This window comes from Physcomitrium patens, chromosome 16, assembly GCF_059467195.1.
Source record: "Physcomitrium patens ecotype Gransden chromosome 16, ASM5946719v1, whole genome shotgun sequence".
NCBI lineage: Eukaryota > Viridiplantae > Streptophyta > Bryopsida > Funariales > Funariaceae > Physcomitrium > Physcomitrium patens.
The window spans coordinates 16,138,435-16,155,968 of record NC_143425.1 but is presented as its reverse complement, the minus strand read 5'-3'; the positions used below and the strand labels follow the sequence as shown (position 1 = coordinate 16,155,968).

General features: G+C 42.7%; 2 protein-coding genes across 4 annotated transcripts; both read left to right on the top strand.

Annotated features, from left to right (window-relative positions):
- Positions 1-6,722: 6,722 nt before the first annotated feature.
- On the top strand, positions 6,723-14,169 carry LOC112293940 (ethylene-insensitive protein 2). 2 transcript variants are annotated; one of them, XM_024543955.3, is made up of 6 exons: positions 6,723-8,040; positions 8,291-8,377; positions 8,628-8,738; positions 9,096-9,494; positions 9,688-12,969; positions 13,173-14,169. In XM_024543955.3, exons 1-6 carry the CDS (start codon positions 7,786-7,788, stop codon positions 13,674-13,676), a joined length of 4,638 nt encoding a protein of 1,545 aa, XP_024399723.1. In that variant the 5' UTR covers positions 6,723-7,785; the 3' UTR covers positions 13,677-14,169. The 2 variants fall into 2 exon arrangements, with proteins under 2 accessions (XP_024399723.1, XP_024399724.1); XM_024543956.3 differs by having other exon boundaries at positions 6,825-6,963.
- A 459-nt stretch (positions 14,170-14,628) lies between these two features.
- On the top strand, positions 14,629-16,419 carry LOC112293942 (uncharacterized). Of its 2 annotated transcripts, none has more exons than XM_024543959.3 (2): positions 14,629-15,674; positions 16,101-16,419. In XM_024543959.3, the coding sequence occupies exon 1, from the start codon at positions 15,167-15,169 to the stop codon at positions 15,671-15,673; it is 507 nt and encodes a 168-aa protein (XP_024399727.1). In that variant the 5' UTR covers positions 14,629-15,166; the 3' UTR covers position 15,674; positions 16,101-16,419. The 2 variants fall into 2 exon arrangements, with proteins under 2 accessions (XP_024399727.1, XP_024399726.1); XM_024543958.3 differs by having other exon boundaries at positions 14,652-15,674; positions 15,988-16,419.
- Positions 16,420-17,534: the final 1,115 nt, after the last annotated feature.

Genomic DNA, 17,534 nt, shown 5'->3' with positions numbered 1-17,534 from the left:
CAGCTGTCGCACTTAACATTCCACCGCAATGCCGAGACGAATCGTGGAAGCTGCACCAGGTCGTCGCCGTGCATCTCGCTCGGGTCCGTCTGTCGAAGCACGTGGCTCCAGCTCGCGCTAAGAAATCTCATCGCTCATGCTTCCAACGAGGGAAGGGAAGGGAGCGTGGCGCATGGTTCTTCACATAGTTTTCAAGGTCTCTTCATAAGTTAAATATTACTTCTTTATTTATTTAGTTATTTATCTGTCTGCAAACTTGACTCTAGGGTATTAAGGTATTAATTATCTTGATGGAAAATAACGTTAACAATTGTCCAAATTCACAAAATCTGTTTACAAAGATTTTGTTTGAGTTTTATGTAAAGTGTTTGTAATAATGTTGTTTTCAATTTTTATTTTGTTTTAGATAGATTGGATAAATCGTAATTGTTGAGGAATAAAGAGGTGTATTGCAAGATACTAATGTGGTTGGGACTTGCGACAACTTCTAATAAAGTATTGTGGTCTAAATATAATTATGTCATTGGTATTTGGTTGAGAGGCAACATTCTTCTAATTGTAGGTAATGTTGTCATTGTTAGGTTATTGAGATTTTAATATGACTGAGTATATGACTAACTTCATGAGGCACATTAAAAATAGACTTTGAAAGAACTCCCCAAATTGTAAGGACTAACTGAATATCCAAAAAACACTTTGTTGTGAAATACTTTGTTACAAAGCAAATTTGATTAGTTAATAAGATGCAATCACAATTGATTGAATGAATGTAATTCAAATTATTTTTCATTTATTATAATTCTAAAAATAGTTTGAAGTTAATTAAAATTTTAAAAATAATATTTTTTTTATATACTTGAATTTTAGCTCAATTTAATATACATTGTGTCTAAATATTTTTATAAGTTGTTGTAGACTTTGAACACTTACCAAGATTGCTTTTGTATTATTAAATGTTAAAAGCTACTTTTACAATCTATCAAATTTATATATTATTTTATTTTTATTTTTAAAAATCATATAATCAAATAAATGTTGAAATATTAATTATTCTATGAGTCAATAAAATGAGTATTTATTTTATTTTATTTTATTAGAAATATAATTACATATTCGAAAGTAAAAATACTTATTTAGTATATTTTTTTATAGGAATATAGATCAAAACCAAAAAAAATTATACATGTTAGTAATTTTAATAATTTTATTTAAATATTTTTTTCAGTTTTGTTTTTCTAATTATATTTTTGAAATTTTTTTAATAAAAGTTTTTAGATGATTGAAGCATATTTATAAAAATGAAAGATTTAAAATTTATTAATTTTTTATAACTCTCTATATATATAATCATAAATATACTCCAACTTGAAAGCATAAATAACTACAAAGATGTAATTTATTATGTTGTTGTAAAAATCAATATTAATAGATTTGTAGTAAAAAATAGAAAAATATCTGTTATTACTTTAGTATAATAAGTTTTTTCAAAGGTCATTTTTTATGCATGCATAATTTAATATAATTCTGAGATTAATATAATTTAAAAATTAAATCACAAGTTTTAAGATAATATATATATATATATATATATATATATATAATATTTTTTAGAAATATTAATTCTTATTTTTCTCTAATTTAGATGCTTAAGGAAAAGAAATTAGACCACTTATAAAAGAAAATAAAATATAACATGATAATGTCAAAGATATGAATTAAAAATAACCAATACATCTATATATTCTTGTATCACTTAAGAAGAGTAGATATTTAATTAAAGATAGTATAATATTATAACTAGAATGGCTATTGCTAAAGACAAGAAAGCTATTCTTGAAACAAGGCTAAGAATAAGAAAGGCATTGTGAATAGTGAAGAAGACCTCACTCTTGCTTCTGTATATACTATCTAACAATGAGCTATATATCAACCTCTAACATGTGACTAACCTACAAGATATGTTTCCTACATGTGTAATATGTGGCCAACTTATTGGACAAGGTTTCAACCTATCATTCACCTGCAAATATATAAGAAGTCAAATCCACAACTATATAAATTCTAAAAAGCTTCTCTATAAGATATTAACAAATTTAATTACTTCTATCCACTTCCTTTCATCTATGTAAATTTGTATATTTGTAAAAAATAATTATTGTTGTCAACATATGTTTGAATTATTTTTATTGCAACTGATCAATATAATAAATTAGAGAACTTTAATTTTAAAAAGATATTAAGAATATGAGAGATTTGTCATTTAAAAATATCAAATGTACATTTACTTGATGATGTTGTTGTCTTTATAAATAATTTGATAATAGAAGTAATTTTGTTAATCTCAGTCATAGACTGTTGTTTTGAGAAACAAAGCCCCCCGGATGGATGGATTGAGAGCAGCCATGGCGATGCGGAGCGAAGAAACAGAAGCACAGGCAGCTCCCGTCCGGAGCCTGCAAAATTTGCTCAGATCTGAATGCCCCGCACGGCGATCCCCCTGCCGATGCCAAATTTGATCTGCTGCAGCTTTGGTCAACTCGCGTGGAATCGATCGAGAGCTCACCCAATCTGGAAACCGGATAATAGCAAAATCTGGCACAATGGGATTCCGGTTGGAAATGGTCTCCCCGAGTAAAACGAGAGCTTCGGGACCTTCCTGATACAGCTTGACGCCACATTGAGTCATTCACCTCAATCGCGCCATTCTTTTTTCCCGTTGGGCGTGCAAGTTGACGAATGTTGCCGAACATAGTCAAAAATAATAAAAGAAAAAAAAGAGGGAAAAGGAAAAAGAGAATAAAAAAAACATTCTCGCATAGGTTACGCCACAAATGGTTGTAATCCGTCGACGGTACTGATTTCGCCCAACTGGCTGGGATGGGTCGATGGATCCTTGCCAGCTTGAATTGAGATCACATTCATTGTTATACTGCCAATACATTGATTGAGTGACATTACAACGGCAGACGATTTCGATGAAGAATCAAGCGCTCGTGAAGGGGAAAATAGTCACGAAACATTATTACCGAAAAGTTCTGGTGGCGTGAAACATAGGATCGCGGCGGGATCCAGTGGAAAGGGTGGAATTAACTCACACATCCTGCCCCTGTCGTCCCAGGCACGAGGGCACAAGCCCACCACGAAAGCTTCGCAGTGGTACGGCGCAGCGCAATTAGACTGGTCGTGAATCATGCAGCCCTGACCTTAGAGTCTCGGTGACGTAATCCCCTGCCGAATTCGGAAACCGGCTGGCTTTGCCGAACTTTTCTCTCCACCTACGCGCTTCAAATAGTATACAGCGAATGTCAACTTTAAAACGGCATGGGACTTTGTCGTTGGGTTCTGCTGATTCCACTGCTGCTGCATCTCGCACGCATCCAGATCGCGTCCATGGATTCGATCCATGTCGGAGCCTCGCATCGGCGTCATTGATCGATGCGTCTGGATTTGCGTGGTGAGGGCTGGATGTCGATGTTAGAGGGGTCTTACCCACTCTCACTCTCTCACTCTCACTTTCGGTTTTCAAAGCAAAACCCAATTTCTCTGCAATGCATCGTCGATGTGCTCCTCCCAGGATTTCAGGCTTACGGGTCCTCCTCCTTCTCTAGTTGCATACTTGAATATGCTCTACTTTCGTATGTGTATGTAGCAAACATATTGTTGTAGTTGTTTGCGTCCAGTTAGTTGTGTTTTTATGGGGTTTGTTTGTGTGATTGAAATTCGAGCCGCCGAGTCTTCCGTTCGGATAGTGCGAGTGTGCGTGTGTTTTGTTAATTTATTTATTTATATTCTTATTGTAAATTCTGCTTTTCAGCCAGGACACAACTTTTGTATATAACTTCAGTTTTTCGTGAAACTCCCAATGAATGCTTTACATTTGTACTCATTTGAATCGGAGAAGTTAATCTTATGCAACGAAAAATGCAGTATAATAGGTTCATAAAACATAAAAACTAGACTAAATTTTAACACTAAAATTTTACCACTAAAAAAGTGCGTGTCTGTATATGCAGACACGAACTTTAGTGTGCAACATGTGTTCCTTTTTCCATGTAACATAGTAAAAAGTTGGGTATACATTTTGTCTAAAATTATACACGGTAAACAGTGATAACTACACTAATCAAAAGACAACACTATGATTAATGAAAAAAAGACAATTTTGTGACTCGAAAGGCTTACAATACAAACACAGAGCCACACTATTTCTCCATTCTCTAGTCCATAATAAAAATAGGGGAATGTTAAAGTGACCTGGGCTTTTTACTAAATCGACCCACCTATCTAAACCATCGTTACACTCTGTTCCCAACCTCCCCAACCCCGTCCCCCGTTTGCCGTCTCCAGTCGTCGAATTTGAACGATTCTTTACTTGATGGTTTAAATAAGCAGGCCTTCCACAGAATACAAAACTGAACGGTAGTACATAATTAACGTTCTACTGTTCAGTTTATGACCTTCAGTTCAGTGACATGTATTCTGGAGCTACACAACTTGTGTCAATAGAACATCAGTTTTGATTTGAAGAGTAACTCCGCATTATGTAACAATCATCCCCATTCAGCACCAGGATTTGGAAGGAAGCTAGCAGATCGTTGCTTTGAGGTTGAGATCGTTACCGTCGTGCCCAAAAGGCCTGAGTCCCGTTCATTACACAAAGCATGGTGTTGCGGTTTCATCACAAGTATTGAAATGTTTCATGGTCGATTTGCTAGTCACCGAGTGCCCATTTCTTCCCCACCTTGCTCAGGAGGTTGCTCGCTTATAGAGCCTTGTAGGAGCGTTAGAAGGCTGTTGAAAGCCTTGCACAAAAACCTCCGGGGATCGGCGGCCGCGCCTGGCCTTGAACTGTAAATGTCTTCAACTGGGTCACGCTCTTACAACCTAGACCAATACTGCTCCAATATGTTGCAAGTTGCAGGCAATAGACTCCCCAGTTTACGATGAAAACTGCATCTGAGGTTGCTGCTGGGCCATCATATTGTTCATGGTCTGCTGCTGTTGTTGTGCTTGCTGCTGAGCAAGCTGTTGATGGTTCTCCATGATCGAGTAGGCAGTGACAAACTATTACATCTGGTATGTCGTTTACAAGAAATATACTACGCGCAATGGAACAGTCAAGATCCTTCGAGATACTATTAAAGTCTATAGTGGGATTCCAGTTTTTTTAATTTTAAAATAAGAGGAACACCTCAACGGAGATCAGTTAGTGTATTACACTACCTGTCTACAACTATTTACCAGGTATTGTTCACTTCAGAATACTAAATAGAAGTGATTCAGAGCACTGATTCTATGACATGTTTAAATCACTCGGCCACTTTCTGGCGTTTAATTATACTTATAATCTAAGGTTCAGTGTTACTGGAGCAGAACCATGCTAAGCACTGAGACGCGCGCTGGGAACGGGATTGGGGAGCTTGGAAACGGGGGGGAACGGGGACAGGGGACGGGGGCATGTGACGATGGTTCAGATAAGTGGGTAAATTTAGTAAAAAACCTGGGTAACTTTTTAACATTCCCCTAAAAATAAGTAAATAAGAGAGGTCCAAATAAATAACAATGATAATACTAATAAATCCGTCACTTCCAGTTTTTTTCAAACAGTGACTAAAGGAATGGAAAGAAGAGAATAGAAAAGAAAAAGCAGTGCTTGTTGGGTGTCAATATCATGCATTAAGTCATGTTAGATCAGCAGTAACATGCAAAAATAATCTTCCAATAATCACAAACTTTGTTTTTCCAGAGGATGCCTGGCCGAGTCCGGGCAGGAACCAAACCTAGCTCGGGCTGCTCCAAGTCGAGAAGAGAATTAGGGTTGGGAGAGGTTCGGGAAGGGTATGCATCGGAGTAAGTGAAGCACGAAAGGAAGTGAAGGGGCTGTGGAGTTCCACGGCGCGTGTGTCTGCGCGAGCGAGCGATGGCCATTTCCCAGCGGCTCAACTTGGCTCTAGAGGAGCAGGTCGTGATCCGCAATCAGTGAGAGGCGAAGCGCACCCTCCCTCCTAGCACAGATTTGGAATAGGAATCGAGAGACGTGGACTTATCGATTGGATTATCCCAGCGCTTTTTCCAATTGGGTTGTGAGTATGGGCGCGGGAAGCTGGGTACGCGGGGAATCCGCGACAGGGTGTGTTTCTCGGGGCGCCAAGCGACGACGACTCAATTGCAAAACTCTTCTGTTCCGCCCTCGTCGATGATTTGCGGGATACCGAGACCAGGGTAATCGACAGTGCCAGTGCCGCGACGGATGGCGCTGCGTGTGCATGAGGACGAGGTGAGCGACGGGGATTCTGGTAGACATTCAAATATTCTCCGCGGCCCGAGAACCTAACTCCCGTGTGGTTGTGTAACTTGTATCCCATCCAAGAGAACCAATGTTTGAGCGGAGTTTTGAACGTGGAGCTCTCCTTTTCGTCCATCCCGGTGCGAATATTCCTCTCGCAGTCGCAGCTTTAGCATGTCCCCTGCAAGTTGCATCCCGTGAGTTGAGGCCACGAGGGCCGGGTTCCAAGAACTACTACTTTCACTACAGGTTATGTAGCACCATATTTACACTACCGGGGTGGATCGATATCATTTATGGTAGATGCGATGATTCAAGTCTACGAGTCCCCACTTGCCTACATATCCGCTGAGTGCGGACAAAGCAAACGGAGTCAAGAATCTTGGAAATGTTGGATAAATGGAAGGCGTTGAAGGATTTGGGGAGGCGAGTTGAGGATATGTCGAGCCTGAGCCGCAAGGTTTGGTTGCGGGGGGGCGGAGCTGGGAACGGGGTGGGCTTGGCTGATATGTCCCTCACCAGTCAACTCCATTGCTAAAATTGGGCAAAGCCGTCTGTGGGTTGGGTAAGATCCCACCGTCCGGCCATTTTTCGCCGCAAGTGGGCTCATCGCACATGTCAGAGAAGTGTCAGCTCGCAAATTGGGCATCAGGAGGAGCAAGTTTTGGTGTGTGCGGGTAATGACCGAACGTTTTGGGTCCCTCCCCCTCTTCATGTCTTGTGCTCAGGCGCTCTACTGGGTCTTCTGGGTTTGCAATCGACGGTCGTGCGGTTGACGTGACAAGACGACAACGATGCAACTGTGTTCGCGTACGGGCGGTGCAGGGGCTGGGGACACAGGATAGACACTAGGGGTTTCATTTGACACTCTGGTGGTGTGTTTGTTGAGGGATCTTAGGAGGGTTGTCGGGGATGGGTGCAGGGGAGTGGTCGATGCAAATAGCGGGGTTAGTATGAGGAGTTTCTCGGGAGCGGTTGTGTGCGCATCCGATTCTCGCCCCTCGTGGATTGTAGGAGGGACGAGTTTGGAAGGTGTTCCTGGGTTAGGAAAGCACCGGTATGGGACATGTGTTGTAGGCGATCATTCCTGCGCCGGACGCACTTGTCCTTGTATCTCGAATCCCTTCCACGTTGCAAGGGCGATGTGCATTGGTACATAGGAATGCCGGAATTAGTTGCTCATCAATATTTTTTTGTGTATATTTCGACTGTAATTTTTTTGACTGCCACCAGTGGTATTGGAGATCGTATCCATCGCTCAATCTTCCAGTAATGAGCAATCTCTTCTGCTCGGGTCGTGTGAGGTACTTTTGAGTGTGCTACAGCTTGTGAATTGGTACCCTGTACCTCGGCTGTTGCTGCGCCCGAGTTTTTCTGGGAAGGAATGTCTAGATTTTGAGTAGTCGGAGGAGATTACGATATGGGAGCATCTTTCGAGTGAAGTTTCCTAGGTGACACATATCTTTCCTTCGGGAATTGCTTACGACAGGCTGGAATATATGGATTCTTCTCCGTCTGTGCCGAAATGGATGGATCCTTCGTCATCTATGGCGAAGCATGTCCCTGCTCTAGCACCGATTATCTTGGTAGCGATAGGGTACATGGATCCAGGAAATTGGGCTTGCGCAATTGAGGGAGGTTCCAGGTTTGGATTTGAGCTCTTGTGGGTAGTGATCCTCTCCAACTGTATGGCAGCTTTTTTCCAAACGCTCGCCACGCGACTTGGTTTAGTTTCTGGAAAACATCTTGCTGAGGTTTCCAGCTCTCCTCCTTGATTTGTATAATAAGATGCAGTAAAGCTCGGTTTTCTAGATAAGCAGTGACTTTCAAAATGTTTTTTTACTCAATCGCACATTTTCTCGCTGTTTTAGGGCGGATATCGTGATCAAATAGTTTGAGATCTTTGTGGTAATATTTGTTTTTGCAATTATCAGGTGCATTTCTTTTCGGCAGGCAATTCACGCCGGATGTATTTTTCATTTATTCCCTTTATCTTCTTTGCAGATATGCCGAGAAGACTATCCCAGGCCTGTTTGTCTGCTTTTGTGGATGCTTTCGGAAGCATCTATTATCGCCCTCGATTTGACAATGGTACGCGTTGCCCACTTTCAGTATACTGTTTCCTCTTTGATTGCTTAATGGTGTGCTTCACACTTTTAACCTAGTTGGCGCTGAAGTTGGTCCAAATGACCTAGAAATATTCCTAATAGCATACTTTTGTGTCTACGGATATTACTGGATAAACATGTGCTTGTTTATGGGGTTTTCAGAAACACTGCTGTTTTAAAACCGTCTTTTGGTCATAATGTGCTGATTACGATTGGCGCTTGGGCTTTGGCAGGTTATAGGAGCCGCTACAGGCTTGAATCTGTTGTTTGGATTCCCTTTACTCCCCAGCGTGCTTTTGTTGTCTGTCGATGGCATTATTTTGATGGTGGCATTGCCGATGGTGGTGAGACTTTCTTCTGGACTCGGATTAAATTTTTTCACTCAACGAGGATGTTCATCTAAATAACTGGATTAGATCTCTCTCGAGCATTGAGGTAGACACCACGTTAAATTTTAATTTAGCAACGACGTGGCGTGCAGAAAGTATGGATTTTAGAGTAGCTGTGCTGAGTACTTTACTAGAAGTCTGTAAAGATGTTGATCGTGCTAGCTAGTCTTCAATTATAACTTCTTTCGTACACACTTTGTTTTGAAGTCTGAAGAATCCCCTTCACAGCTGTTGCTTCGACTTGACCTAACCAAATCTAACTTGACCTAACCAAATCTAACTTGACCTCATTTGTAAACCAATGATCTTCAGGGTGTGCACCGGGCGGAGATGGTTGCTGGAACTATTGTTGGTGTCGTGCTCGTCTGCTTTGGGTTAGGGGCATTACTAAGCGGACCAACAGCTCCTGCCATTATTAGCGGTCTGTGGCCCAAAGTTCGAGGAGACTCCCTCTACATCGCTGTGGGACTGATTGGAGCGAATGTTATGCCTCACACGTTTTATTTACATTCTGCGCTGCTTCAAGGGCAACACAAACTTTCGAGCAAGGCGAAGGAAATAGTTGTTCAAGAGAACATGCGGGACACAATTGGAGCGTTTGGGGTTGCGATGTTGGCAAATGTAGCCGTGTTGATGGTAGCTGCATCAGTTTTCCACAACGTTGGGTTGGTTATTCTGACTCTCCAAGATGCGCACGCACTAATGGAGCAGGTATTTCATTTTGCTTAATTTGTGATGGCGTGCTGCATTCAATGATAATGCTTGACCTGAATCCAATTAGTGCTTTTGTGTGTAGTACACACATTGAGTGCATCGTCTTATGTCACAGCTCATTACGTTTGAATTGTGAAACTCAATGTTTACTCACTTTAATGGCTCTATGTTTTTGTTGTTCTTGATGTAGATATTGAGTAATTCGGTTGCACCAGCGGTGTTTGGATTAGCCTTACTTTGTGCGGGACAGCTATCATCTTTATCGGGAACCCTCACCGGAAAAGTTACCATGGAGGGATTTTTAGATATGTCCATGCGCCCATGGCTGCATCGCTCCTTGATTAGGGGAGCAGCAGTGATTCCCGCTGCCTTCTGCGCATGGCACTATGGAAGCGAAGGTTTATATCGGCTGCTGTTGTTTGCACAAATCGTAATAGCTGTGGAGCTTCCCTTTTCTGCAGTGCCACTCGTCAAAGCGTCGGCATCAGAGTCTCGAATGGGATCTTACAAAATCCCTTCTCTTGTTGAGAGCATAGCCTGGGTCTCTGTTGCTCTGGTGGTGGTTGCCAACATCTGGATGGTATTTGACGTGTTACTTGACGAAATCGATGAATTTTCTGGCTTCGCTGCACATCTTGAGAGTCTTCTCGGAACGGATTCATTTGGTCATCATGGAGAAGATACTTTGAACACGTCTGTTTTTGCCTTGGTATTGATTGTGATTGGGCTTAGCGTGGGATTCCTAATATGGTTGGTTGTAACACCTCTTCGCGTTGATAGGATAGCTATGGAAAGGAAATGGGTTCAAGAGTATGAACTTTTTGAAAGCCAAACTCTTTCCGATGATCGACTAGGGGTACTGGAGTATTCCTCGGATCCTACTACTTCTGAGGTGTATGACATGATTCCGATGACAGAGGATATCATGCTGGTCAATAATTTAGTAGGCCTGGAATATCCTTCCAGGCAGGAAAGCGCATTATCCAGTATTGACACTGATCCCGCGCTAGAGCTTGGGAGGGGAGAACTTGTCAAATGGACGTCAACAGTCAGCACATCTAGCAGTGACATCGATGATATAGTTTCCAATCAGCCTGAATTGGTGTATCTTTCCGAACCAGCTCAACTGAATGGTTTAGTTCGTACATCAGAACTTAATGAAGCAGCTGAACCTTTCATACCCTCGGGCAAAAGTCTGAGCTCTGAGCCTGTTTTGACTTCTCCCCATCTCCCTCATGAATCTGATAAGGAAACTCCATTGAAAGTTGTGGATCCGCCAGTGGATGCCACTGTATTCAATCAACTCCGAGTTCCAGCTTATTCTAAAGTGGTGTCACATGACCTAAATGTGATCGCGAAACCTGTTGACGACTCAATGGTGGTTGCAAGTTTGCCGTCTGTGGTTGACGAGAAGAAGCAGGATGTAGTACAAGAGGCTCCGTTTGGCCATGACAGAGGTCACATCCTTACAGAACCTGAGATTGCTGGTACAATAGAAACATTCCTAAAGGATGCGTCTCTTTCCGGCGACGGATTGACGAAGAAAAGTACAGCCCCGCCACCCCAGAGATTGGTTGCAGTTCGCAGGCATGAACCTCTAGCTGCAGATGAAGCGGAATCTATCGCATTGAAGAGAGCGGAAGCTGAAGCGGATGCAGATTTGATTGATAAAGACGATGATGAAGTAGACGACTTCGACCACGAGGACGTTGTGGTGGGACCTTTATCTCACGATAATTTAAGACGCAGCTATAGTAACCTGGCGTACGAAGCCTCTGGCTCAGCCCGAAGTCTGGGGGGTAGGACTGATGCTAGTGAAGGTGGTGGCAGCGGGAGTGGTAGCTTGTCACGCCTTTCGGGACTGGGACGAGCTGCGCGTCGACAGTTTGCTGCTTACCTCGACGAGTTCTGGGGTAAATTGTTCGATCTGCATGGGCAGCCCATAGCCAGCAAAGGTAGCACAAGGCTTAGTGCGCTGGGATCATCCATAGGACCTCTCTCATTACCTTTTGATAATCCCGGCATTACACCAAGATCAGGTGATCCTGGTGCCTACCTGGGAAGGTTGAACTCACCTCCGGATGGTTATTTGGGGGGAGAAAGTAATGGGTATGGCTCAAAACGTGGTCCATCAAAATCGACCAGCAGCCTTCATCAGCAAGTGGAACAACACTTTATGGATGCTTATGCAAGGGCACAGTCTCACGCCACTGCAACTACCTCTTCTGGTTTTCTTGGGTTCATGCATGACTACTCAGGCAGATCAGGAAATTCAGGGTCCCTACAATTACCTGAGCGCCAGTATTCCAGCATGCGCTTGCCAACTTTTTCAGATGAGTTCGATAGGGAACCCGCCACAATTCACGGCTACTACGCTCCTTCGTTTCTTGGTGGTAGAAGCGCTACATCAAGTCCTGCACTCAAGTCAACCCGACCCATGTCGTCGTTGGACATGCATGGTGCGGCATCGGCACGAGCTCTCTCTGGTCAACTTCATGTTCAGCAACCTCTAGGAGTAGGCGTCCAAGGGGAGTTCGAAGGATCTCTATACGGTGGGGGTTTTCAAGGTAGCTTGGAGGACGCTATCCAGTCTCTTCGATCTATGCATGCCTTACCCAGTAGGAATGCTATGAATTGCAAAGTTAACGCTGATAGGGAACTGAATGGTCCCAGATCTTGGGACAGCAGGATGGCTACTGTGGATCCTTTAGTGCATCGAGCCACAGGGGAAATTTACCAACCCAGTTCGGGCCATTCACCGATTGGAAGGATCGGAAGCATGTCTTCTGTGAGGGCTCCACTGTCGTTTGATGAGCTTTCCCCTTCGGTGACGCACAGAGATGGATTCTCGATTCAAACTGCACAGTCCGAGAACTCACTTTGGTCTCGACAGCCCTTCGAGCAATCATTCAGCGGAATGACGGATCCGTCTGCCAACGGTGGATCTTCCAGGTCAAGAGGTGGATCTGGAGGTCTGGGTACAAACCGAAATGGAACCGTTGGCGGTCGGCCTGGGAAGACTAGTGGCGGCGCAGAGAGCTTGTCGAATGCCTCTACCGCCTTCAGTTCTGGACTAGATGCAGATTTGGATATGATGGAGACCTTGAGAGCTTGCATTTGCAAGCTTTTGTGCCTGGAAGGATCAGAGTGGCTGTTTCGTTTTGATAACGGTTCAGATGAAGATCTGGTTGCAGCCGTTGCAGCCGTCGAGAAAATGCATATGGATGCAGATTCTCCTGACAGAGTGTCCCGAAATGAAAGGTGGCAAGCTCATGGCCGTCCTGTTTCGTCTTTCTTGAAAGGCAGCAACGACGCACGGAGAGTTTGCTACTGCGGTGAAGCGTGTGTGTGGGGAAAAGGCCTACTTATTAGCTTTGGCGTTTGGTGTGTCCATCGAGTACTTGAACTGTCCTTGATGGAAAGCAGGCCTGAACTTTGGGGAAAATATACTTACGTGCTGAATCGACTCCAAGTACTGTCTCATCCTTGATGACATGATCTTTTTGGTTTCTGATGTTTTCTAATGTCAAGTTCAAGCATAACTTCATCCTACTTAGTCACAACATATGTAGATTTTTGTTGTTTGTTTCTGATGAAAGTCTAGATTCTTTTACAATCAACGTCTTTTTCTATTCAGCATCCCTGCCGCTTACCTGAGCTTGTGATGTTGATCAGGGTGTACTGGATCCGGCATTTTCCAAACCACGTCTTGTTGCACCGATGTGCAATTGTGTGATAGAGGTTTCGGAGATCCTCAGCAGGCGAGCGCCGCGGGGGGGTTTGATCAAACAGGGATCAAACGGCTTCCGAATAGATTCCACAAACGGTGACCATGTGAGCTTACCCCAGAGCAGCTATCCTTTCCCGTGGTCCTGGGGTCGCAACTCCAGTAGCTCGAAAGGAAGAGGGGCAAGTGCAACTGTTTTCTTGGAGATGATCAGAGAAGTGGAACAAGCAGTGGGCTCTCGAAAAGGTCGGACTGGTACTGCCGCGGGAGACGTTGCGTTTCCGAAAGGTAAAGAAAATCTTGCTTCAGTCTTGAAAAGGTATAAAAGGCGTCTGAGCAACAAGCCTCCTGGCGCAGCAGGGGGTGGCGGTGGCGGTGGCGGTGGCGGAGGAGGTGGCCGCAGATCCAACAATGGATTTGCCCAGGCTCTTGTTTTTGCAGCATGTCTCTAGACTTCGGTGCTGTTTCCCCCTTGCTAAAGGGGTTGTTAAATTTATGCCATGTCACTACAGCTCTGCAATGACCAAGGGTAAACATTTAAAGGCATGTGATAAATTCCCCAAGCTCCTCCCCTTGGAATTGTGCTTTAGTGACTCTAGGGAGGACTTGTGATGATCATACGAGTATACCCTCAGAATACCTGAGTGGTGGAGATTTTCCTCTTGGCATTGATGCCTTTTAGTGTTGGATAATATTATCTTCAGTAGTTTATGTCACGGGATGTTTTCCACTCTGCGCTGTTTAAAACTAGTTTGTTAAGTGGAGCAGGCTCTGATGACGTGGAGAAATTGTGAGTTGTCCCCAACAGGTTATGGGGACCTCTGATATTCCTCTAGTAGGACATATTCCTCGTAGTGTCTAATTGTAGACATTTACTGTAGACTGGTGAAAAAAGATTAATAGAAAAAAGAATGCTTTTGTTTCGAAGCAGTTCATTTCCAGATATTTATATCAAGTCAGATAAGTCGTGGATTTGTGGCCTTCTGGGGCTGACGGCTTGCATTTCAGTACACTACGTTTTCATCTGATGTCAGCTTTGTGCAATTCAGTACGAATCACTCTTTCCACCACTGTTACTCAATTTCGAGATTGGTGATGGTACTCATAGTGCCATCTCCCGATTCTCCTGCAGGATTTGTATGCTCTCACTTCCAAAGCATGTATTTGCTATGTACATCAGTTGCGTTTGACTTTTTATGAAATAAAGGTCTTGGAAGGTTACGATGACATTCTCTCCCCCAAATTCACTTATTAGTGGATCGAAATCTGTGGTATTTGTTAAGATTCAGTAAAGTTCCAACTTTTTGTGCATACTGCTGATCGAAATGTGAAACGTTTCGTCCAAGTATTCCCATCTTAGGATTAAGCCGTTGTACATTACCGAATAATACACTAGTGAACAGGGAGAAAGAGAGAGATAAGGTATTCTGGTAATCGGTGATTTGCAGGTCTTCCTGAAACACGACCTCTATGTGAAGCTATATCAATCAGGAGATTTAGAAGCTGAGGAAACTAGCGAAAGCGGGGAAGTGTGTAACCTACCCACATGTGTCAGCAGATAGTGAGGCAATGACTGCTAGTTATGAAAGAAGAAATTGAGTGGGCCACGAAGAATCGTAAAGTGATGCGTTAAGAGTGGCGGCCATATCCACAGCGTGTCGGTGACGAAGCCTTTCACGTGAGATAGCACCGCAATTTTGCCTCTCTCCCAAGCACACGTGTTTACTTCTCAGTAAAATCTCGTCTAGTCTCTCGGACCTTGCAGGAAGCTCAACAATCGAAGTGTTGTTGCAATTTTCTTTTCGTCACGCACATCACTTTGGACTTGATCACTAGAAGTCGAGAAAGATCAGAAAGAAAGTCGAGTAAGTTTTAGGGTGAGCTGATAGAGAGGGAGACAGGGTTTTGAGCGAGGAGGTTTCGCGTTACAACGTGTGAGGAGATGTCGCTCTTGACATGTGATGTGTGCGATGCACACGAGGAGCAGCTCACATCCGGCGATCTCCAAGTGCTCACTCCCGGCACTTTACAAGCCTTTGGTCAGAAACGCATATTTTCGGGGCGAGTAGTCACTGTGAAGGTCTTCGAGGACAATGTTCTGGTTCGCAGCACGCTGGAGGAGCCTGGGAATGGGAGAATCCTCGTTGTCGAAGGCGGCGGCAGCCTGAGAACCGCGCTTGTGGGAGGTAACGTTGCAAAGCTGGCCGAGACGAACGGCTGGGCGGGGCTTGTGATTTTTGGGTGCGTCCGCGATGTAGACGAGATCAACGAGTGTGCCGTTGGGGTACGAGCTCTGGCTCCCTGTCCCGTGAAGAGCAAGAAGAACGGCGTCGGCGAGAAGAACGTCGTGGTGACCTTTTTGGGTGCCACTATCCGACCCGGAGATTTCTGCTGGGTCGACAACGATGGCATCCTCGTGTCGACGTCTGTAGCTCCAAGCAATCTTTGAGGTACTTTTCCCTTCCTCTTGGGCGTTCAGGTCTTCCACAACCATTTCCTCAACCCTTAGTTTTCTCCTTTGGAAATTCCACCATCATCGTCGACTCTTTTCCTGGTTCGCATGCTGCAATCTTACACAGGTTACAACCAAAACTTGTGCCAACAACTCTCGGAGTTGCAGCAAAGGATATGCGCCCGTAGCTAAGCTAGGACTATGCTCTGGCTACGTCAGTGTGTAGCACATTTCACCTTCATCTAGAAGAAGTAGCTGAATCCATCGACACAATCGTGTGTGTGTGTGTGTGGTGTGTTCCGTGCTTGCAGCCCTTTTTATTACACTCCTTGCATCTCGCCACCGAAAAAATAAAGCTATGCGAAACTATCCATTGTGTGTGCTTTGTACCCATCTGAAGCAGTTTCGACTGCTGTGCTTGCAGCCATGGTTGAAGTCTCCCAGGGTCGATTCCATGCTTCAAACTAGAGCCTACCCAGTTCCGTTTTCATGAATTCAGTTGCTTCACTCAACACCCACTTCGGCGAATCGGACACATCTACGCTTGGGCCTCGACTCCGAAGAGAATTCTGAGCGATCCCTCGCAGTGTTTCGTGCATGGTAGAATCCACATGCGGCGTAGAATCCAAGGTGGGCACCATTCAAAAAGTGCCATTTCCTGCACTCGTCTTGGAAATGGATTTGAGGAAATCATCTGTAAAGGATCCATGTGATAAATTTTCATTTTCAGGGATTGGGCCTTACATGATTTTGTGTTATGTTGTTTCAACTGTTTTTGTTGTTGTTGATGTCTTTTGTTCAACTGTTTTCAGTTTTCAGTTCTTATTTATTTTATTTTATTTTTCTTTTCTGCAGTTGAAGATCTAAAAGCAGCCAGTGTCTGGATCATTGTGGACTGATGTTACATGACATAATTTTGCTTTCAACATAAGGAATGAATCAGAAAAGTTTTTATTTTGGAGTCTTCACTTTCTTTTTTTTTTTTTTTTTCTTTTTTTAGTACTTTTTTCCTTGGGGAACTGTTACATGGAAGACTAATTTAATAGAAAGAGGCAACAGAGATGAATTGGACAAAGAATGAGCTAAATTTGAATGGATGTGGTTGAATGAATTATCAAAGAATTGAAAGGTGAATAACAATACCAAATTAAAGTATGTTTAGGAGGCATCTTCTAAATCTACTACAAGAAAATATATAAATAAATAAGTGTTTATTGTAGTAAGGATGTTGTATTTTGTAGAAAGTGTTTTTTTAATAAAATTTTCTTATAATGTAGGCAGGTGGAGAGGAGAGTGGAAAAAAGTAATTAATTGACTAATGATATATACATATATAATAAGATATGAGCTATTTGGGATGATTTTTCATGCCTTGGATTGTCTTATGGTATTTGGATAAGGCATTAGAATTTTATTTTATCTTTTGTTGGGATTTTTGTTCATAGTTAGATTATATGATTTTGTTACATGCAATGATGGTAGAAGGAAGAGGTAAGGACACAAGAACAAAGAAATGAAAAAATCTAAGAATTACAAGATTTTAATTTCAAACCAAGACTAGATACAAAACTAAAAAGAAATGAATACTTGAATTGTTCCAACACTTGTTTTGAGAATTTTGAAGTATCTTTTATCTTATTCCATTATATATATCAAGGCAACTAATTTTTATTTTATTTTATTTTATTTTGTTTTGTTTTTTCAATTGAAATACTTTCATTACATTAATTAAGAAATAAAAGTAAAAAATAATCTAGATTCTAATACCTTTTTGGAGCAAACATAGAAGTGTCATGAATAATATAATATTATCTAATTCTACATGTCTAGTTTTTATTTGTCTTATAAATGATGAGAT

Bases quoted from the DNA above. Each gene is read 5' to 3' on its own strand.
- LOC112293940 (XM_024543955.3), top strand. From the start codon at position 7,786: ATGGATTCTTCTCCGTCTGTGCCGAAATGGATGGATCCTTCGTCATCT. The intron at 8,378-8,627 runs GTACGCGTTGCC...GGGCTTTGGCAG, and splicing joins TCGCCCTCGATTTGACAATG to GTTATAGGAGCCGCTACAGG. The intron at 8,739-9,095 runs GTGAGACTTTCT...AATGATCTTCAG, and splicing joins TGGTGGCATTGCCGATGGTG to GGTGTGCACCGGGCGGAGAT.
- LOC112293942 (XM_024543959.3), top strand. From the start codon at position 15,167: ATGTCGCTCTTGACATGTGATGTGTGCGATGCACACGAGGAGCAGCTC.